Raw genomic sequence first — 24,028 nt, 5'->3', positions numbered from 1 at the left:
ACAGGGCCAGTGCTGTATGTTGTGGTGGTTTTCGGATTCAGTCGGTCTGAATCAGTAGCTCTGTTTTGTGTAGACTAGGGACTATTTTGGTTCAGACTACCACAAGGGACAGGCACTATCCCAGTCAGTCGAGAGGTATAAATACCCACTATTAAAACCAAAGATAGCCATGAGCCAGAGGCCTTTTTGGGCAGGATGAGAGGGTGGGTTACTTTGCCCTCCCTGAGTCTCAACCAGGACAGGTAATAGTCTAATAAATATTTAACATCCCCCTGGGCAAGGTCCAGTTAGCACCACTTCCTGTTAGCTTAATTAGCATGCCAGATACTACTGTCATAATATTTGCCCAAGTCCTTAAAAGAGCCTTGGCCACCAAATGTTAATCAGAAATACACTGCTACGGGCAACAAGAATTTAAGATTGCATTGTTACATTAAGGCATGGCAACAATTAATGATGCAAAGAAAACAAGCTATTAGCAGGACCACTGATCACACTTAAGAACATGATACACTTGACAATGGCATTTAAAAACACCCGTACCACTTAAGCCTGCACGTGGGCGTAGTACTGTATTTGAACACGGACAAAATAAGATTTGGGGGGCCAATCCCGCTAAATATTCCACATAAACACGTATGCATTCCGTGAGTCCTTCCAGCTATAGCATTCTTTGAAGAGCTCACAGGTTTGTGGTTGGTTCACCTCAAGTCCTGCCTCCCATCACCAGGCCTATTAACACCTCTTAGAACAAGTAAACACCTGGCCCACAGCACAGGCCCTAGAGAAAGACCTAACATACAGCATGGACAGGAACTCAAAAGCCTCAACAGTTGCAAAATTCTAGTAACCGGTCCCAAAATGTCCAGGTTTTCCAGAAATAGCAATTGAAGGATACCTGGATTTCCAGCTTATTCAAGGAATCTTTGAACAGAGATGTCAGAAAACCACCCTAAGCCTCAACATAGCATATTAGTCAGACAACAGTTAGGGTTGATTTGAAACTAGGCAGTAGAGAGAAAATGTGGAGTCTGAACACATGATCTTAAAAACCATTCAGTTAGCCAACCTATTCCACTACGATGGGAGAGATGCTAGATAACCTAATGACGATGAAAGGCCTACGATAGCACTTGGGGGAGAGGCTGCTCTTTCTCTGGCAAAGGCTGAAAGAAATCAGGCTTTGGCCAGACAAGGAGAAATGAAACAGGGTTAAAAGGCAGAAAGCATGGCTACCGAATTTAATTTAAAAAATGTGCTACTGTAGGTAGCATTAGCTAGTGCTAGTCCACTGTACCAAAACTCCAGTATTTTTCATTCTATAAGTTGTTCTCCATCTTTTTAAATAGTGAGCCAACATGTTTCCAGCACTTTAATTTCCCAGACTGAAACACATTTTCTGATACTCTCATCTTTCTAAACATTACACCGAACACGAAGCCTCTCAACTGTAGCAATATTGTACATAAACAAATCAAACTACAACAATGCTAGTCTGACATCACATGTAGTCCAATTACAGTAATTTAATTGTTTATGGGAGTAATAAATTGAACACAAGGTACTGAACAAGGCCATAATTTCACAGCTGCCAAGGTAGCCTCAGGTAGCAGCTAGAACAAGGACACAAACATTCCCCTTCAGTAGACAGCGGCTTGCCTTTCTCATGTAACAGTTATCTGATCTGGGGCCTTACACCACATCCAATTAATCTGGGGGAATTTAATTTACCTAGATTCAAATCAAGCCTCTCATTTGCAAGTCAAAGGCAATTCAAAACGCTAACAAAGAACAAAACAAAGTTACTAGCCACAGAGAAGGGTGGAGGAGGATAAGACTAAATAAGTCAGAATGTCCTGTACCATTTTAATAAGGAGGCGTTGTAAACCATTCTGGTGAAACACAGCAAGTGTCCCAAATGGCACACTTTTCCTATAGGGCACTACTTTTGACCAGGGCTCTATGGTACAACACTCGTGTGCTTTATTGGGAATAGTGTCATTTAGGAAGCAGTCGCAATTTGAACATTCACCTAGCCCAGGTCGGAGTAATTTGAACATTCTAACATTTTTAAACGGAACACCAAGTTACTGTTGACGTGTTCCATCCTGAGCAGAAACACCACAGAGTTTCAGTCCGGGTTCTTCAGTAACCCACGATGAAAACCACCCCAGCCCCCCAGTGACTGAAGGGGGGAGTAGAAACCACCCCAGCCCCCCAGTGACTGAAGGGGGGAGTGAAAACCACCCCAGCCCCCCAGTGACTGAAGGGGGGAGTAGAAACCACCCCAGCCCCCCAGTGACTGAAGGGGGGAGTAGAAACCACCCCAGCCCCCAGTGACTAAAGGGGGAGTAGAAACCACCCCAGCCCCCAGTGACTGAAGGGGGATTAGAAACCACCCCAGCCCCCCAGTGACTGAAGGGGGGAGTAGAAACCACCCCAGCCCCCAGTGACTGAAGGGGGAGTAGAAACCACCCCAGCCCCCCAGTGACTGAAGGGGGAGTAGAAACCACCCCAGCCCCCAGTGACTGAAGGGGGAGTAGAAACCACCCCAGCCCCCAGTGACTGAAGGGGGAGTGAAAACCACCCCAGCCCCCAGTGACTGAAGGGGGAGTAGTGAAAGGGGGAGTACCACCCCAGCCCCCAGTGACTGAAGGGGGAGTAGAAACCACCCCAGCCCCCCAGTGACTGAAGGGGGAGTAGAAACCACCCCAGCCCCCAGTGACTAAAGGGGGAGTAGAAACCACCCCAGCCCCCAGTGACTGAAGGGGGATTAGAAACCACCCCAGCCCCCAGTGACTGAAGGGGGAGTAGAAACCACCCCAGCCCCCAGTGACTGAAGGGGGATTAGAAACCACCCCAGCCCCCAGTGACTGAAGGGGGAGTAGAAACCACCCCAGCCCCCCAGTGACTGAAGGGGGGAGTAGAAACCACCCCACCCCCCCAGTGACTGAAAGGGGGAGTGAAAACCACCCCACCCACCCAGTGACTGAAAGGGGGAGTGAAAACCACCCCACCCACCCAGTGACTGAAAGGGGGAGTGAAAAGGTGAAAGAGGCACAAGTAACACAGTTGTCAAAGTGGCCAGCATCCTTAGGCCAAGCCACCTAACAAGCCTTGGCCAGACAAAGGTGGAGGGGAAGGTAGATCACCCAACACCTGCCCTGCAGACCTGGATTCAAAAACGGTTTCAAATCTTTCCAATGCTTTGAGTGTTTGCTTTACTGTCTGGGAGTGCTAGGTGGATTGTGTTTGCTCTTTTGGGACTTCTCCATTGGTTCCATTGTGTAAGGCAAACTCAATCAAGCCCAGCTAAAAAAGTATTTGTAACAATTTCAAATAACATTTGGACTGCCACGGGAATGGAGGGACCCAGAGTTACCTCTGCTGCAAAGGAAAAGTTCATTAGAGTGACCAGCCTCAGAAATTACAGCCCAGGTCCCCTGTCCTGTCCTACACAGGCTGAAAGAATGTGTTGGGCCTTTCAATAGGATTGGTATGACTTCACATCCGAGTGGAAAAGCTCAACTGAAGTACACAATTTGTCTGATGCAGAGCAGAAGCATTTTGGATCTGCGTTTACAAAAGCAAGATTAGAGGTCGACCGACTATGATTTTTCAACGCCGACACAGATTATTGGAGGACCAAAAAAAGCCGTTGCCGATTAATCGGCCGATTAAAAAAAAAATATATATATATATACATTAACGTTTCAGTTTCTTGCTCAGAACATGAGAAAATATGAAAGCTGGTGGTTCCTTTTAACATGAGTCTCCAAAGTCCCCAGCTGAAAAGTTCCTAGGGCCTTGCCTTGGCTCCAGGTTAGATGCCTTTTCTTAAAATCAATACACAGAAGTATATATTTTTAAACCTACATATTTAGTTAAAATAAATCCAGGTTAGCAGGCAATATTAAACTAGGAAAATTGTCACTTCTCTTGCATTTGTTCATTGCACGCAGAGTCAGGGTATATGCAACAGTTTGGGCCGCCTGGCTCGTTGCGAACTAATTTGCCAGAATTTTACGTAATTATGACATAACATTGAAGGTTGTGCAATGTAACAGGAATATTTAGACTTATGGATGCCACCCGTTAGATAAAATACGGAACGGTTCCATATTTCACTGAAAGAATAAATGTTTTGTTTTCGAGATGATAGTTTCCGGATTCGACCATATTAATGACCTACAGCTCATATTTCTGTGTGTTATTATACTATAATTAAGTCTATGATTTGATAGAGCAGTCTGACTGTGCAGTGGTAGGCAGTAGCAGGCTCGTAATGATTCATTCAAACAGCACTTTATTGCGTTTGCCAGCAGCTTCAAGCATTGCGCTGTTTATGACTTCAAGCCTATCAACTCCCGAGATTAGGCTGGCAATACTAAAGTACCTATAAGAACATCCAATAGTCAAAGGTATATGAAATACAAATGGTATAGAGGGAAACAGTCCTATAATAACTACAACCTAAAACTTCTTACCTGGGAATATTGAAGACTCATGTTAAAAGGAACCACCAGCTTTCATATGTTCTCATGTTCTGAGCAAGGAACTGAAACGTTAGCTTTCTTACATGGCACATATTGCACTTTTACTTTCTTCTCCAACACTTTGTTTTTGCATTATTTAAACCAAATTGAACATGTTTCATTATTTACTTGAGGGTAAATTGATTTTATTGATGTATTATAATAAGTGTTCATTCAGTAGTTGTAATTGTCATTATAACATTTTATTTTATTTTTTCATTATAATTATTATTATTTATATTCTATTTTTTGAGTTTTAAAAATCGGCCGATTAATCAGTATCGGCTTTTTTGGTCCTCCAATAAAAATCGGTATCGGCATTGAAAAATCTGATTGATGCACATACTGTTGATTCTGCTCACCACAAGTCTTCAGTGTCACACTCCTGATGGAAGCACAATAACATTAGAAGCCTACTGGTGGGGGTAAGTCTCAGTGGAAAAGCAACATTGGAACAAATTGTCATAACCACATTAGACCAAAGGATTTAATGTTAACATGGAGGGAGACATAAAATAAACAAAGCTATTCCTCTAGGAACACATTCATGGGCACATGTGCAAAATCGTTGCCAATACAAACCTGTGGAGTTTTGTTTTTTTAACCTTTATTTAACTAGGCAAGTCAGTTAAGAACAAATTCTTATTTACAATGACGGCCTACCCCGGTCAAACTCGGATGACGCTGGGCCAATTGTGCTCCGCCCTATGGGACTCCCGATCATGGCCAGTTATGATGCAGCCTGGAATCGAACTAGGGTCAGGAACCCAGCTTGAAAATTAAACAAAATGTGACAACATAATGCTGTTTGTTTCTAACATTAGGACTGTTTTTCTCAAGAAATGAATGCGCTTCATATTTTGTTTCCTTGCCACGACACCGCAGAGTATCAGAATACTGGTATTGTGACAACCCTAAATTAGGTTCCCACCACCAAGATTCACCATAACTACAGTACCAGTCAAAGGTTGACACACCTACTCACTTCAGGGTTTCTTTATTTGTACTAAATTTTACATTGTAGTTTAATAGTGAAGACATCAAAAGTATGAAATAACACATAGAATCATAGAGTAACCCAAAGTATTTGAGATTCTTCAAAGAAGCAACAATTTGCTTTATGACAGCTTTGCACACTCTTGGCATTCTCTCAACCAGCTTCATGAGGTAGTCACCTGGAATGCATTTCAATTAACAGGTGTGCCTTGTTTAACCTCTTGCTTCTACCCTCTACCTTTTTGAACATTCTGTTAAAAATTGCGCAACATTTCAGCGCCCTGCTACTCATGCCAGGAATATAGTATATGCATTTGCTTAGTCTGTGTGGATAGAAAACACTCAGACGTTTATAAAACTGGTTAAATCACTGCTGTGGCTTTACCAGAACGGCATTTACATCGAAAAGCACAGGAAAAACTGATCACTGAAAATGGAAAAATATATTGCTGCGCTACTTGAACCCATTGATAAAGGTGAACCACAATTAATTGGCTGAGGTTGCAGTACCTACAGCTTCCACACGGTGTCTAGAGTCTTGTCATTTGCCTACGAGTTTTTTCTTGGTCAAACACATGCAAGGCAGTGCATTTCTTCAGGTCTAGGACCGGATATTTTGGTTGAGTTTCTAGCCTGACATTTTTCCAGACGGACAGCTAATGATTTTTACATCGCCTCCTGATGAATTTTATCGCTTATTAACGTTTACTAATACCTAAAGTTGCATTACAAAAGTATTTCGAAGTGTTTTGTGAAAGTTTATCGTCGACTTTTTGAATTTAAAAAAATGACGTTACGTTATGAAACGCTGTTTTTTTTCGTTTATCACACAGTCTACATATAACGATATCTAGGCTATATATGGACCGATTTAATCGAAAAAAAGACCCAATAGTGTTTATGGGACATCTAGGAGTGCCAACAAAGAAGATGGTGAAAGGTAATGAATGTTTTCTATTTTATTGTGCGGTTTGTGTAGCGCCGAATATGCTAATTATTTTGTTTACATCCCCTGCGGGTCTTTTGTGTTGTAGTGTATTGTTACATGCTATCAGATAATAGCTTCTCATGCTTTCGCCGAAAAGCATTTTAAAAATCTGACTTGTTGCCTGGATTCACAACGAGTGTAGCTTTAATTCAATACCCTGCATGTGTATTTTAATGAACGTTTGAGTTTTAACTAATACTATTAGCATTTAGCATAGCGCATTTGCATTTGCATTTCCAGAGCTCTAGTTGAGACGCAAGCGTCCCGAGTAGAAGCAAGAGGTTAAAGTTAATTTGTGGAATTTAATGTGTTTGAGCCAATCAGTTGTGTTGTGACAAGGTAGGGTTGGTATACAGAAGATAGCCCTATTAGGTAAAAGACAAAGTCATTATCATTTGATTTATGGCAAGAACAGCTCAAATAAAGAAATGACAGTCCATTATTTTAAGACATGAAGGTCAGTCAATCCAGAACATTTCAAGAACTTTGACAGTTGCTTCAAGTGCAGGTGCAAAAATCAATCAAGTGATATGATTAAACTAGCTCTCATGAGGACCGCCACTGGAATGGAAGACCCAGAGTTAACTCTGCTGCATAGGTAAAATTCACAAGAGTGACCAGCCTTAGAAATTGCAGCCCAAATAAATGCTTCACAGAGTTCAAGTAACAGACACATCTCAACATCAACTGTTCAGAGGAGACTGCATGAAATCAGGCCTTCATGGTTGAATTGCTGCAAAGAAACCACCACTAAAGAACGCCAATAAGAAGAGACTTGCTTGGGCCAAGAAACACGAGCAATGGACATGATTAGACTGGTGGAAATCTGCCCTTCGGTCTGATGAGCCCAAATGTGAGATTTTTGGTTCCAACCTCTGTGTCTTTGTGAGACACAGAGTAGGTGCACGGATGATCTTCGCATGTGTGGTTCCCAAGGTGAAGCATGGAGGTGGTGGTGTGGGGGTGCTTTGCTGGTGACACTGCAATTTATTCAGAATTCAAGGCACACTTAACCAGCATGGCTACCACAGCATTCTGCAGTGGTACGCCATCCCATCTGGGTTGTGCTTAGTGGGACTATCATTTGTTTATCAACAGGACAATGACACAACACACTTCCAGGCTGTGTAAGGGTTATTTGACCAAGGAGAGTGATGGAGAGCTGCATCAGATGACCTGGCCTCCACAATCACCCCACCTCAACCCAATTGTGATTGTTTGTGTTGGACTGCAGAGTCAAGGAAAATCAGCCAACATGTGCTCAGCATGTGGGAACTGCTTCAAGACTTTTGGAAAAGCATTCCAGGTGAATCTGGTTGAGAGAATGCCAAGAGCGTGCAAAGCTGTCATCCAGGCAAAGGGTGCCTACTTTAAAATATATTTAGATTAGTTTAACTTCTTTGGGACTGGGGGGCAGTATTGCGTAGTTTGGATGAATAACATGCCCAGAGTAAACTGCCTACTACTCAGGCCCAAAAGCTAGAATATGCATATAATTAGTATATTTGGATAGAAAACTGTTTGAATGATGTCTGTGAGTATAACAGAACTCATATGGCAGGCAAAAACCTGAGAAAAAAATCCAACCAGGAAGTGGGAAATCTGAGGTTTGTAGTTTTTCAATGGATTGCCTATCCAATATACAGTGTCTATGGGGTCATATTGTACTTCCTACAGCTTCCACTAGATGTCAACAGTCTTTAGAACCTTGTTTCAGGCTTCTACTATGAAGGGGGAGCAAATTAGAGCAGTTTGAACCAGGGTTCTGGCAGAATGCCATGAGCGAAGTCGTGGCCGTGAGAGCGAGCTCCGTTCCTTTTAATTTCTAAAGACAAAGGAATTGTCCGGTTGGAATTTTATTTTAGATTTCTAATAAAAACATCCGAAAGATTGATTATATACATCGTTTGACATGTTTCTACGAACTGTAATTTAACCGTTTTGACTTGTCTGAACTAAGTGCCTGCGCCTTGTGAATTTGGATTTGTGAACTAAACGCGAACAAAAAAGGAGGTATTTGGACATAAATTATGGACTTTATCGAACAAAACAAACATGTATTGTGGAACTGGGATTCTTGGGAGTGCATTGCAATGAAGATCAAAGGTAAGTGAATATTTATAACACTATTTCTGAGTTTTGTGACACCTCTCTTGGTTGGAAAATGGCTGTATGTTTTTCTGTGGCTAGGCGCTGACCTAACATAATTGCATGGTGTGCTTTTACCGTAAATCTTTTTTTAAATCTGACACAGCGGCTGCATTAAGGAGAAGTTTATCGTTAATTGTGTGTTTAACACTTGTATCTTTCATCAATGTTTATAAGTATTTCTGTAATTTGATGTGGCTCTCTGCACTTTCACCGGATGTTTGTTTGAGACAATCCATTTCTGAACATAACGCACCAATTTCAAATGAGGTTATTGGACATAAAGATTAACTTTATCGAACAAAACACACATTTATTGTCTAACATGGAGTCCTGAGAGTGCCATCCGGTGAAGATCATCAAAGGTTAGTGATTCATTTTAACACTATTTCTGTCTTTTGTGATACCTCTCCTTCTTTGGAAAATGGCTGTATGTTTTTCTGTGGCTAGGCGCTGACCTAACAGAGGCTGCAGGGTAGCCTAGTGGTTAGAGCATTGGACTAGTAACTGAAGGGTTGCAAGTTCAAATCCCCAAGCTGACAAGGTAAAAATCTCTCGTTCTGCCCGTGAACAGGCAGTTAACCCACTGTTCTTAGGCCGTCATTGAAAATAAGAATTTGTTCTGAACTTGCCTAGTTAAATAAAGGTTAAAAAAACAAAATCGCAAGGTGTGCTTTCGCCGTAAAGCTTTTTGAAATCAGACACTGTGAGAAGTTTCTTTAAAATAGTGTATAATACTTGTATGTTAGAGGGATTTTAATTAGGAGATTTCTGTTGTTTTGAATATGGCGCCCTGCAATTACACTGGCTGTTGGCGAGGTAGGACGCTACCGCCCCACATATCCCAGAGAAGTTAACACTTTTGTATAATACATGATTGCATGTGTTATTTCATAGTTTTGATGTCTTCACTATTATTCTACAAATAAAGAAAAACCCTTGAATGAGTAGGTGTCCCCAAACTTTTGACTGGTACTGTATATTATGCATGAAAATCCTATAAGACCAATCACCTTGAGAAAGCAGCCTTGAGCTAACTCTCTAATCAAGTCATTCATCCATGGCCAGGCAAAGCATTAGCGATTGGCCTAGCCCAGGCAATCCCAACCTGAGGACCGAAGACTCCAGACAGACAGAATAACGAATACCTGTTGCCATAACGACAGGCGGGTATCTCCAGGGAGGTGACAGAAAGGAGTTCCAACAGGGCCAGCTCCTGTCCCTCAAGAAGAGATCACAGAGGAGCAGCAGTGATCCTTTGAAATATTTACACGTGACAAGCAGGAGGCGTAGCGCCAGAAGGTGCAAGGATAGAGAAGAGAAAGAAGCTCATTGTGGGTAGAAGTTGCTTGTAGGCACAGATCTAAAACTTAGCATACAGTCCAGTGGGAGTACTTGCACATCAAGCAGCCTCTCACTTGAGAAACAGGAGATATGCTCCTGCCCTATGGGCAATTCTTTTTTTCCTTTTACCCCATTTCTCCCCAATTTCGTCGTATCCAATTGTTTTTAGTAGCTACTATCTTGTCTCATCGCTACAACTCCCGTACGGACTCGGGGGAGACGAAGGTTGAAAGTCATGTGTCCTCCGATACACAACCCTTAAAACAGCGCGCATCCAACCCGGAAGCCAGCCGCACCAATGTGTCGGAGGAAACACCGTGCACCTGGCAACCTTGGTTAGCGCGCACTGTGCCCGGCCCGCCACAGGAGTCGCTGGTGCGCGATGAGACAAGAATATCCCTACCGGCCAACCCCTCCCTAACCCGGACGACGCTAGGCCAATTGTGCGTCACCCCACGACAGAGCCTGGGCGCGAACCCAGAGTCTCTGGTGGCATAGCTGGAGTACAGCGCCCTTAACCACTGCGCCACCCGGGAGGCCCCCTATGGGCAATTCTGCCTTAGACAAGGCTTACTTAAAATATCTAGGATCAGCTTAGCTTCCAGACCCCAACGTGGTTTTTAAGGTGGTAAAAAGGAAGAAACGGACCTTAGATCAGTTTCCTGGAGATTACTTTCATCATCCTACTACTCCGACAGGCTCCAGGTCTGCTCCTCAGTGAGTCAGTGCACATGGTCTGTGGCCAGAGGCTGTGAGGAACCACACAACTCATGCTTTTTAATAAGCTGGTTGAATACAAGAGAATGGAAGCGAAAGCCACGTCTAAGCAACCCGGCTTGTTCTAAAACACAGTCACTGCATTTTATCACCACAGGTTCTAGACCAGTGTCCACAAAATGTGTCAACACCATTGCCAGACAGCACACAATAGACTACCTACTGAGTGGTATGATGTTTTTTTAACCAGATTCTGTCTAACTGGGGAGATGGTTGCTGTAAACACTATCACAATAGAAGATCCTGTATTCCTATACAAGCAGGTAGGAGCAGCATCCAGAAGAGGTGTCAGTGCTGGCTAGCTCTCCATGCCCTTTATAACCGGGGTCATAAACAACAAACAGTGCCAATAACAGAGGAATAATACCCAGTGTCAAAGGGGTGTAGGGAAACAGTAACTACTGATACAGGGTCAGATATGTAGATATTGTTAACATATCTAATTAATAGTTATGATTAGGATGTCATAGGGGAGAGAGCAATGGCTTTCAAGGGGCAGTGAGTGCACAGCATCCTCTCCTCCCCCCAACACACCAAACCAGAGGTTAGTGATCTCTCTCCATCACTCCAGTCAGAGCCCCAGGGGTATGAAGACATTTAAATAATATTTTACACCAGTTGGACTAGAACACATTAGCTCATCAACCACACCTTTCAACAGACACAGGCACCCAGTGGTCAAACCGGGCCTGATGCCAGCTACACAGACAGCTCCTGCCCCCCCAGTGACCCTTGCCTAGCCTCATGTTACTGTACTAGTCTCAGGTTTCTCAGTTACGGTAACCAAGGCTGACGACTTCCCCTGTTGTCACGCTCGTCTTCCTTTATGCAGATAATATAGAGGACCCATCTTCTGAGTGTGAAATGTCACACCATCTAGTGAAGTGCCAAATGTGTCACATACGCCACCCAACAGATTTTCCCATACAAAAGACACTCACTTTGACAATAAAAGCTGCAATTATGGCTACAACTGTACGGTCAAATAGTAATGTACACAAAATGACCATGAACGACAGCAATGTCTAGTACCATCCAGCATTGAGAAGACTTGACTATCTGTGTTCAAAACAGACAATTCAGTCGCAGCTTGTGTAAACAAAGATTTTGGGCAGGTGAGATGATCCTAGACCAGTGGCTCTCAAAAGGGTGTCAAAATGTTTTTACAATGTAGGGAATAGGCCAGGATGCCTTTGATTTGGGATTTTTTATTTTACCTTTATTTGAGCGGGAAGTCATGCTGAGACCACAGTCTCTTTTGCATGGACGCACCGAGGCCAACCTCTATCCAAAGCATATACAGCAGGGGACATATTACAGACGCCGGGAGTTGGCTGTGACACCAGCATGGAATCTGGTGAATGAGGGCCTCCCTGCCTGGCTGTCAAAGGCTAGGAGTCATCCTTGGCTTCAGGCTGTAAACATGTGGGCTGGCTGAGCAGGGTTATTTCCAGAGCAGGCACCTGGCTCCAGGCTCAAACCTCAATTAACTTTATTATAAAGCAGATCAGTGTTAACAGTGAACTACTTTCAACACGAAACATGCTTGAAGGAATAAAGAAGCTAACAATGACCAGGAATAAAGAAGCTAACAATGACCTACAGGAACCAGTCAGTGAATTGATATTGTTTCTGATATATTTGATTCTAAGGCCTATTTTAATAATTAGTCAAAGCAATGTTCAGTAAAAAAAACAAAGCAGGTCTTGTACCCAGTGATATCTCAGAGAGATCTATACATATGGTTACTTTACACTTGACAAGTTCATGGCTAAATAGGTCACCTTGTTATGACTCATAAGCAGGAATGAGTAAGCTTACCTGTTACTCTAGTTACTCTTTGACTGATCCGCCCACATTGAGTGAGTGGGAGTTAGCTGCCATGGGCCATTCACCTTTCCAAGGTCATGTATAGCTTGGATACAGCTTTTGTCAAATTAATGTCATGTTTTTTTTGCTAACCCTAACCCTTTTCCTAAGATTAACCTAATTATCATTATCTCCTGCTTAAGTGTTCATTAACCTGCTACCAAAAGTAAACTTTTATAAAGTATGTATGTATCCCTTCTAGACAAAACCCATTTCCACCCCACAAGAAATGGTAGCTAGTAGTAGTCAGTCGCTCACTCGTCAAATAGACCGACCAAAACACCTTGACAAAGAAGAGACTGGGGCATGAATGGCTGATGTGATGCTAGATAGTCATATATGTTCAAGTCAACTTCCTCCCTAAATGCATTTCCTCAAATTCACTAGTCTCTGACTTGTTGATTGAGTGTTTCAGAAACCAAAGAGTATTACATAAATTGCTTTGGCGTGAGTGGAAACTCGCTAGCAAGACATGACCCCCTCTTCCGAGAAGAACCGTGCACTCAAGACCAATGTGATGCGTGCACCCTGGACCAATACAACTATGACTCAAAAGGCATCAGTTACTCGATTTAGCCACCCTGGTTATCAAATTCGACAGCTTTTGCAGTTTACCTTCGCATCCAATCTCGATTCCACATGACATTGATGCCGTTCGCTCGGCTGGGTGTGTGAGGCCTTGGCAACAGGAGACATGTTCATTTGGGTAACGTTATCTTGTTACATCAACGTCTGTAGCTAACGGTTGGACCGAACCAAACGCTGGACATCCAATCCAGACACCAACGTTTACAGTACAACACTGTGTAGCCAGGCTAACCTTAGTTAGATTCATGAGAACAGGAACAAGTGCAGGAAGAAGCCAGGTTCAAATTACAATACAGCGGGCTAGCAATTAGCAAGCATGTAAATTGTGTTGGTTAACAAGCTTTCTTGGTCGGCTAATTCATATCGAAGACAAAAGAGTACACTGACACAAGAAACGGATCCGCATGTCTTGTAAAATAGGCCGCTGTGTGTAACCTTAACCAACGTTAACCAGCCCCGTTCTCCATCAAGCTAACGTTATATGCATCTACCCTGCTAACGTTATGCTAACTTTAACTAGCCGACTGCAAGCAAGGCAGTTCAGAAAATAAAATGGTTTACACTGGGCTGTATTGTGGGTCAAACGAGTAAATATTAGCTGGCTAGATTGGAGAAAAATGTGTTAGCTATTGTTAGTGTAACTAACGTTTAACGTAAACAAACGCGAACATAAAGCTATCAGAGGCTAAACAACACCTTGTTTATCAACGACTAACTTGGCTTAGCTAGATGAAATAACATCACCGTACTGCTTTATAGTAACATAAAATATACTGTATTGTTCGTTCATTGGCGTGGTTAGCTTGCTTGCTCCCTTACTTTACCTAGTTGTACACAGGAAACGGACAGCTGGCTGGCTAACGAGGTTCGTAACATGTTCACTATGAAATTACTAGTTCTCTATACATTATTTGTTTAACTTGACAGACCTTGGTATTTTGCCAACATTATTCGTAGATGTCGTTCTCCAACTCGGCAGTTTCGCCGAATGTTATTTAGCTAGTTAGGAGCTGAGCCAATGGCTGCCATATCCCCGTGTTAGCAGGCTAATGCTAGCTACTGTCTTCCCAAGAAGATTGACCCGCGAACTGTCCAGAAATATATTTTTGTCATAATGTATAACGATACGAACAAGTCGTTATAAAGTATGTTTTTACTTACAAAGAGCAGGTTGAACATTGAAATCCCGTGACTATACCGGAGAATGTGGATGGAGGGCAGTAACTGCTGTCAGATCTCTTTCTTGTTCCTCTTCAAAAGTGGCGTTCTCTCAGAACTGTTGGGAGGACTTTCAAGGTGGTAGTCTCGTTAGCGTCACTGCCACGCAAGAAGACCAGGGATGACAGCTGAGCTCTACCGAGGGGTGATTTTGAAATAAATTAGAACAACAATAACGTATAAAATGTGCTATTTTTGCATATATTACATTGGAGTCCTCGAGAGGTTATTATGTTTATTTCAGGTTGGGCAGTAGACAGTCGGCTTAAATTTGTAAGTGGATGGATTGTTTATCCTTTCATCATCACCAACCACGAAGTGATGAGCAATACGACTCACGAGGTGGTGAGTCATTTTGGTCCACCTAGTTGGATGACCGAACCCCAGCCAGGTCACCAGTGATTACAAGTCTGTATTCTACGTCCACCCATGTTATAATATAACAAACATTAAATGGATGAGGTAAATCGCTTGTTTTGTGTGATTGGCTATATAAAAGGATCTGACACAGACATGTGTGCCCATATAGCTTACTGACCTCATCCATTAAAAATATACCGTCATGTTATGAATAGAGAACATCTAATAGTAACTCTATGTGTAATAATTTAAATATCCTCTCTTTTGGTCCACTTTCTCATAGTGGGACATACACTCCCCCTAGTGGTTGATTGAACTGTCCCTTTATTATGGGGATTCTTATGAGAAACTAACATCACATTGAACAGGACATTGTTAATGTCATTAAAAGATGTCCGCCTGCTTGTAACTCCACGGAGTTGAGCGCCATCTAGAGTTTTTGAAATGAACCTCCAACTCTTTCGAGTGGCTATGCGGTCTATACTTAAAAAATTTACATTCTTAAACAACTACCGTGTAGGCCTACCTAAGTTTGTCGACTGTTGTTGCATGACTTTCTTTTTTGGGGCAAATCCATACTTTTGAATTAGTATTTGGAGACGTATGCCACCGTAAACGGAGATTAAATTAGCACATGCACATTCGCACCAGTCTCAATAGCAACAATGAAGAGGCGACTGCAGGGTGCTGGCCTTCTAGGCAGAGTTCCTCTGTCCAGTGTCTCTGTTATTTTGCCCACCTTAATCTTTTATTTTTATTGGCCAGTCTGAGATATGGCCTTTTCTTTGCAACTCTGCCTAGAAGGCCAGCATCCTGGAGTCCCCTCTTCACTGTTGATGTTGAGACTGGTGTTTTGCGGGTACTATTTAATGAAGCTGCCAGTTGAGGACTTGTGTGGCGTCTGTTTCTCAAACTAGATGTACTTGTCCTCTTGCTCAGTTATGCACTGGGCCTCCCACTCCTCTTTCTATTGCGGTTAGAGCCCGTTTGCACTGTTCTGTGAAGGGAGTAGTACACAGCGTTATACAATATCTTCAGTTTCTTGGCAATTTCTCACATGGAATAGCCTTCATTTCTCAGAACAAGAATAGCCTGATGAGTTTCAGAAGAAAGTTATGTTTCTGGAGCTTGTAATTGAACCCACAAATGCTGATGCTCCAGACACTCAACTAGCCTAAAGAAGGCCAGTTTTATTGCTTCTTTAGTCAGTCCAACAGTTTTCAGCTGTGCTAACGTAATTGTAAAATGGTTTTCTAATGATCAATTAGCCTTTAAAATGATAAACTTGGATTAGCAAACACAATGTGCCATTAGAACACAGGGGTGATGGTTGCTGATAATGGGCCTCTGTACGCCTATGTAGATATTCTGTAAAAAATCTACTGTTTCCAGCTGCAATAGTCATTTACAACATTAACAATGTCTACACTGTATTTCTGATCAATTTGATGTTATTTTAATGGACAAAAAATGTGCTTTTCTCTCAAAAACAAGGACATTTCTAAATGACCCTAAACCTTTGAATGGTAGTATAGGTAGAGAACATTAACAGGACAAGTCAATAACTACATATTGACAAAAATGCAGAAAAATTCTTACAGTCTCAAGCTCTCTATGTCAGCAACAGAACAAACCCAAAAAGTAAAGACTAGATAGATTGTTTGGACAGCATAATTAACTAGCTAACCAGCGATCTAGCTGATTTACATAATCTACATTCGCTATAATCAGCTGATAGCCCACCCAAGTTTGGCCAAACTGATGTGTCTGTGAACAGTAGTAGCTCTTGCTTCCCATGCGTGATGGATGTGTGTTTTTGTAGAAAACAAGGCCTATGCTAATAAAGGGCTATGGGTAGGTGGAGCCCCAGCATATTCATTTAGCAGACAGTCTTTATTATCCAGAGTGACTTCTATAGTTATTTGTATAGTGCATAATGTTCTGTGAGCAGTCTGTGTTGATTCATACCTTGATTTTATACTAAGGCCCATACAGTAAGCCTACACTACTAATACTCTCTGTCACCAAATGTGATGTGTTTCAAATGGATATGGAATCTAGAAAAAAAAGCAACACGAATATACAAGAAAGTATTTATTGACGTGGTATCAATACAATCAAGTACTGTACATTTTGTATAAGCAGACCAAAAAAAATCTAGCTAAAAGAGTGCATTTTATACCCAAGTTCTATTGCATAGAGTGCACACAATAGCCATGTACAAGACAAATAATCCTATAGGTTGATACATTGTACATTACACAACAAATGAACAAAAAATCACAAAAAAAATCCTTCACGAACAATGCTAGAATGCTGACTTCATGTTCTAAATGCTCTTAACTCATTCAATGCTGTTACATACCATTTCTACCATGCTTCGGTGGTCGGTTTTGGCATTCCTGTTAAATTATAACAAATGTATAAATACATCTTCATTAATGTCATGTGCAAATGGGAATGACCGTTTATAATCTATCTCCAAACTACAACAAACAAATATCCCTTAAAACCGAAGCAAGGCTTATTAAAGTAGAAACAATTTTTTTTATTTTATTTTTTTTTATCATTGAATAGAAAACAAGTCAGTTTGTAATCAAGGCAGTACATTGGGAGAAAAATGTTTTTGCACACGCACTGCAAACTCTGCAACCAAGTGACATTGTCTATGACAAAGAATATAAAAAAGGAGAGTTATAGTCTAGCCACTCCACTCCAAAACAGCATTCCAAATGTCTGAAAGAATGAGGCAATAAAAAGGCAGCATACAGTACATAACCAAAACAAGCCTTAAATTGTCTGGTCGACTCACACAACAATAATGACACATAGACTTTGCTTTAGGTATGTTCAGATAATGATGAGAGAAAAGGGGCCACAAACAGACCAGTGAAAGTGCCTCCATTAGACCTACATACATTTAAAATACTGATTGTGAGACTCAAGGTTCTACTCAGTCAAAACCGATGACCATTTCTCCAGGATGTCTAGAACAATTATTCAGGCACAGCAATACAGTATGTTTTGATTAGTCTAATATGCAGAAAATTGTAGCGAAAATCCAACATGCATGGTGTTATTTTGTATTTAAAATATTTTTTTGGGGGGGGGCTGCATACCCATTTTGATTTAATATTGGCCTCAGGTTCTAGTCTGAATAAAGGGTGAACTCTTGGGTATTTGAGAGCTTCTATCTGCATTTTTGTCCAAATTTAGTTATTGACATAGCCTTTTTCTGTTAAGTGTTTTCTACCTATTTAGTACTCTAAATACTCCAAGTTGTGTTGATAAGTTCAAATTAATACTAGATAAAAAGTTGTACTGTTGCAGATCTCAAAATCTAGACAAAGGAAAAGAGATGGGTGCTACTAAACATTCTGCTCATTTCACCATGAATATCATCAGGGTAGTCTAAACTTTGTATTCCCACCATTTATAAAAGTGTTTAATATCTCTAAATCTTGAAACATACAATGTGAAATCCCTACATTGAATTTACAATAAGGAAGTGTGATATACTGTATGATATAACCTTGAGCCCAAGGTTTCTGGAAGATGAAGGACTTTAAGATCGATATTGTCCCGTTCATTCCGTCCCAGATTCTCCCATGTCTACTATCAGTTTGCCGACCAAATTCACAGAATTAATGCACAAAAATACCTTCATGATTTTTTTTACCTGCCCAGTGTTAGTCAATAACCCCTTGTTTTAAAAGTCTAGCATGTTTTTTCCAACAATATAATCGTTTTACTTTGCATACATTTCCCCCATCTCTATTGTACGTTTCTCATCTTTGCATGACTGGGCAAAAACTGGTTGAATCAACATTGTTTCACTTTGAATTAACATTAGTTGACAACTCAACCAAATGTCAGTTCAACATCTAGTTTTGATTTACATCTGTGGCCAGTGGGTATGTAGCCCACTAATTGTACCAAACATAATTCCTCTCATCTGTTGTGACATTTCCCAAGCTATGAAGGCCATTTACTTAATCGCCATGAAGACACACACGTCCTATTTGAACCGGATCAAATCTTCAATTCAAACTGGTGGAATATTGACTAGAAGTGCATGCTCCCAAATGACTCAGAAAGCACTGTCCATGGTCCATGGTCTCTGAAGTTCATAATTCACCCAGGTGAAGTTTTAACAGATGCGAGTTGAGTGTGTGTGTAGAACAGACAGACACATACACACAGTGAGAAGAGATACAGCCGGATACACTCACACGGTGGGTGTATCAGTCGCACCCCACAGCCTCATTCCACACAGCACCAGTAAAACTCACATGGCAAACACAATTCTCACCTTTGTCCCACCGTTTCTCCCAGAATAGCAGAGCCATGTTAACTGTTATGCAATCAGGATTTCACATCCACCGGGCCTCTCTCTCTCTCTCTCTCTCTCTCTCTCTCACTCTCTCTCTATCTCTCTCTCTCTCCCTTTACTTATTCATTTGGAGATCCATGCATTCTGATTTCCGAAAGTGCACCCTCTTTCATATTCAGAAGACATTGACTAAGAATATCCTGTGGCATTATCAGATGTTCCATCAAACTGAGCAATGGGTAAACCATTTTTGTTGGCGATGTACAGTAACTAAAGATGGAAAATGAATGATTAACCTTTGTTATGGTGAGGTTTACGGTGGATTGGAAATTGTTACTGTACGCGTATAAACACAATGAGTTCAACACCATAGCACCATATACTGGGAGGGCTGTGTAAGATATAGGAGATCATTTGAACTGCACCCTATGCACCCATTTGGTTGGATCTGAACCTTCAAAGGGTTATTCTGTAGAAACAGGTTGGATGGCCTCTAGCCAGTTGTCGATCGGTGAAATGCTGAAAGATTTGTAGTTTGTAGACGGAATGAGGCTTTTCACATGAGCTTTCGCTCAGAATATTCACTCTAAATGTTAATGTGAAAGGCCCCAGGGCATTGATTGCTCGGTCACAGCCTTGGCGTTAGTGGACACAAAAAGCAGTGATGTCAGTGGTATACTGTATGTGTGGCATAGAGAATGTAATAAAGGGATCTGCAGTGCACGTGATTAATGGGAATAGCCACAGGATGGATCGATGCAGGGAAACATGGCATTGATCCTAATGCATTTGGCCTATTCTTTCTGTCCATTAGCTGACACATATTTATTTATTAATATAATGATTAACATACACATTTATTTATAGATTTATTCAGTTGTCTATTTAATGTGTCCTATATATTTAGAATTCTTTAGGTTACTGGTTTGTATATTGATGCTTTGTCAAAGAGAGATTTGTGTGAATCAGTTGGATACACCAATTACTTATTTTTGATCAAGTAATAGCCACAATCCAAAACCATCAGCTTCTATTATCAGCACCAATCCGTTCAGCACAAGCCTCTTATAGAGCCAGGAAATTATCACCCAACAGACAACTGGGAGTTGACCGTCAAAACATCAGAGCTTACTGATAAACAACGATCCATCGATCCCTATAGCAGGTCTTTTACATTTTTTAAAATGTGAACATTTTGTTCATTGAATACACTGTTCATACTGTATGTGTAATGGTACATCTTTATGTGAAATATTTATTTAAATAAGCAAGCTCTTGACATAGAATGGAGGACACGCACACGGGAGGAAATGGGAGGTTTTTGTGCAGGAAGTGACTGCAGCCAGGGGAACCAATCGGAGCCCCAGGGTCCGACGATGTCATCCTACTGATCAGAGCATTTGAGTAGGATATGCAGTCACATGGGTAGGTCTAATAACTGTTACTTACGCATTACAATGTAAGGCACTTAAAAGTCTGAATCCAATAAACAACAGCAATATTGACGCCAACGGCAAAATAAAAATAATACAATTATAACAATAATTATAATAATATAAGCAACAACCAAAAAAATAACCAAAAAACTGACATTTGAAAGAAAGAGATAAAAACACAGAGCACAGCATGAAGTATCCTTCTCCTGTTATTTAACTCTTTCTGTCTTTCGTTCACAGAGTCTTTTCTGTCGTTGTTGATGATAACATTCTACAGGTGGTGTTATTCTGTTATGGCTGCAGGTGTTATTATATAGGGACACTAGGGGTTACCCTAGGAGATAGTTGACTAGCAAGGCGTTATGTGGGACAGAGCAGGAACCCTGAGAAGGACGAGTGGATGTATTCGGTGGAGTAGAGCCCGTTAGCCTGGTCCGAGGGCATCTGCATCCACACCTGGTCGTTCTCCTTCAGCTCAAGGACTGCGCTACCAGACGCCTGGTCCATGTAGCCCTTCTTGTACTCGTCGTAGGTGTATGTGGCGGGAACATTGTTTTTGTAAAGCGCCACCCACAGATTGAGTCCCTTTACGTGCATGTGGTAGGCAAAGTAGTAGACGCCAGACATGGGGCTGGTGAAGATACCGGTGGCAGGGTTGTAGGCATTCTGCCCGTTGTACAGGGTCCTGTCGAACTTGATGGGCATCCCGGAGGGAGGGAAGGGTGTGGTGAGGATGGCAGTAAAAGCTGGTGCCAGAGAGGCAGAGAGCTCTGCACGGCCAAACTGTGGTTTTGGGTTCCTCCCGTTTGGTACCTCGCCTCCACCCAACTCTGTATCCGTTGGCCCAGCCACGATGGTTTGGCCATTTCCTGCAGGGCCAGGGGGCCCGGGTGGCCCAGGTGGGCCTGGGTTGCCGTTAAGCCCAGAGTTGCCTGGTTTTCCTTGGGGACCTTGAGGACCAGGAACTCCCTTTTCTCCAAGCATGCCCAGCCCTGGAAGACCAGGCAGCCCAGATTCGCCCTTCAGACCTGGGATACCCTGTGGCCCCATTGGCCCTGAAGGCCCCTGAAGACCAGGGATACCAGACTGGCCTCTTGGTCCTGGAGACCCAACAAACCCAAACTCCCCTTTTGGTCCAGGATTGCCTAAAAGACCTGGGTTTCCTGGCAGGCCTATATGCCCTGCCTCACCTTTGGGCCCTGGTTTTCCGATAGCCCCATTAGGACCCGGCGGGCCTTTGTCTCCGGGAATGCCAGGTTTTCCAGACAGACCACCGGGACCCTGATCCCCTCTGAACCCTGGCAGACCTGGATGACCCTGGGGACCCAACTCTCCCTTCAGGCCGGGCATGCCGTGTTTTCCTGGGAGCCCCATGGGGCCCTGTAGTCCTGGTGGTCCTGGGTGTCCGTCTGGACCCATGTCTCCTGGCTGCCCCTCAATCCCATGCTCACCCTTATCCCCAGGTACCCCTGGTCCCCCGGAAAGGCCTATGTCTCCTTTCAGCCCAGAAAGACCAGGCTTGCCATAGCCAGGAGTTCCAGGAAACCCTGGAGAACCCCTCAGCCCTGGCTCACCTTTAGGCCCAAGTGGACCTGGTCCTCCAGGCAATCCATCATTTCCAGGCTTGCCCAATCCAATGGGTCCTGCCTGGCCTTGCAGCCCTGGATTGCCGGCCTCACCTGGCTCTCCTATTCCTCCTGGGAGCCCCTGATCCCCTTTAGGCCCAGATGGACCAAGAAGCCCGTTCAGTCCTGGTTTGCCCACACCCGGGTTACCAGCTGGCCCTGGTAGGCCCCTAAGCCCGATGGGGCCCCTGGGTCCTGGTATCCCTGGCTTCCCATTGCCATTCTCCCCATTGATTCCACGCTCCCCGGGATTTCCAGGTCCACCTTTCTGTCCTGGTTCTCCACGAGACCCAGGTTGGCCCCTGCCGCCGGGAAGCCCCGGTTTGCCATTCAGAGACAGGCCAGCTGGCCCGGGGAGACCTGGTTGACCTGGAAGTCCTCTGGGACCTGGTTCACCCCTGAGCCCAACCTCACCATTATTCCCGGGCATCCCCTTCATGCCCCCCTTTCCTGGGAGACCTGGAAGTCCAGGCTTCCCAATGCCGGGAAAGCCTGGAGGCCCTTGAGGGCCAGGCTGGCCATTGAAACCTGGTTTTCCCAGTCCTGGTTTTCCCGGAAGTCCTGATGGACCAGATGGGCCTCTGGGTCCAGGTTTTCCTTGTGGCCCTGGCTCGCCCTTTACGTCCATCATGGGTGGCATGTCTGTATGAGAAAAGGGAAGACATTGTGATTACCTGCTCATCCCCTTTCAAATCATTCATTCAAATCATTCACAAACAAAAAATATGTTGTTGCATCCCAAATTATACCCTATTCCCTATATTCCCACTTTTTTTTTTAACAGATCACATACAGTGGGGCAAAAAAGTATTTAGTCAGCCACCAATTGTGCAAGTTCTCCCACTTAAAAAGATGAGAGAGGCCTGTAATTTTCATCATAGGTACACCTCAAGTATGAAAGACAAAATGAGAAAAAAAATCCAAAAAATCACACTGTAGGATTTTTTATGAATTTATTTGCAAATTATGGTGGAAAATAAGTATTTGGTCAATGACAAAAGTTTATCTCAATACTTTGTTATATACCATTTGTTGGCAATGACAGAGGTCAAACGTTTTCTGTAAGTCTTCACAAGGTTTTCACACACTGTTGCTGGTATTTTGGCCCATTCCTCCATGCAGATCTCCTCTAGAGCAGTGATGTTTTGGAGCTGTTGCTGGGCAACACGGACTTTCAACTCCCTCCAAAGATTTTCTATGGGGTTGAGATCTGGAGACTGGCTAGGCCACTCCAGGACCTTGAAATGCTTCTTACGAAGCCACTCCTTCGTTGCCCGGGTGGTGTGTTTGGGATCATTGTCATGCTGAAAGATCCAGCCACGTTTCATCTTCAATGCCCTTGCTGATGGAAGGAGGTTTTCACTCAAAATCTCACGATACATGGCCCCATTCATTCTTTCCTTTACACGGATCAGTCGTCCTGGTCCCTTTTCAGAAAAACAGCCCCAAAGCATGATGTTTCCACCCCCATGCTTCACAGTAGGTATGGTGTTCTTTGGATGCAACTCAGCATTCTTTGTCCTCCAAACACGACGAGTTGAGTTTTTACCAAAAATTTCTATTTTGGTTTCATCTGACCATATGGCATTCTCCCAATCTTCTTCTGGATCATCCAAATGCTCTCTAGCAAACTTCAGACAGGCCTGGACATGTACTGGCTTAAGCAGGGGAACACGTCTGGCATTGCAGGATTTGAGTCCCTGGCGGCGTAGTGTGTTACTGATGGTAGGCTTTGTTACTTTGGTCCCAGCTCTCTGCAGGTCATTCACTAGGTCCCCCCTTGTGGTTCTGGGATTTTTGCTCACCGTTCT

At 42.9% G+C, this 24,028-nt stretch overlaps 2 protein-coding genes across 2 annotated transcripts in view; both read right to left on the bottom strand.

Moving 5' to 3' along the window:
• Nucleotides 1-14,674, bottom strand: part of LOC115128654 (protein tyrosine phosphatase type IVA 2) — a 39,976-nt gene extending 25,302 nt beyond the window's left edge. The window contains exon 1 of the mRNA XM_029658715.2: nucleotides 14,407-14,674. The gene's annotated coding sequence lies outside the window, so the exon portion shown is untranslated. The remainder of the gene's footprint in view (nucleotides 1-14,406) is intronic.
• A 2,230-nt stretch (nucleotides 14,675-16,904) lies between these two features.
• LOC115128653 (collagen alpha-2(VIII) chain-like) overlaps nucleotides 16,905-24,028 on the bottom strand; it is a 113,805-nt gene continuing 106,681 nt past the window's right edge. Inside the window, exon 3 of the mRNA XM_029658712.2 lies at nucleotides 16,905-22,859. Within this exon, the coding sequence (XP_029514572.1) occupies nucleotides 20,953-22,859 (1,907 nt within the window). The 3' untranslated portion in view covers nucleotides 16,905-20,952. The remainder of the gene's footprint in view (nucleotides 22,860-24,028) is intronic.

The sequence above is a fragment of the Oncorhynchus nerka genome, linkage group LG4 (genome assembly GCF_034236695.1).
Source record: "Oncorhynchus nerka isolate Pitt River linkage group LG4, Oner_Uvic_2.0, whole genome shotgun sequence".
Lineage (NCBI taxonomy): Eukaryota > Metazoa > Chordata > Actinopteri > Salmoniformes > Salmonidae > Oncorhynchus > Oncorhynchus nerka.
The sequence above is the reverse complement of the archived record's forward strand: the minus strand, read 5'-3'. Positions and strand labels throughout refer to the sequence as shown.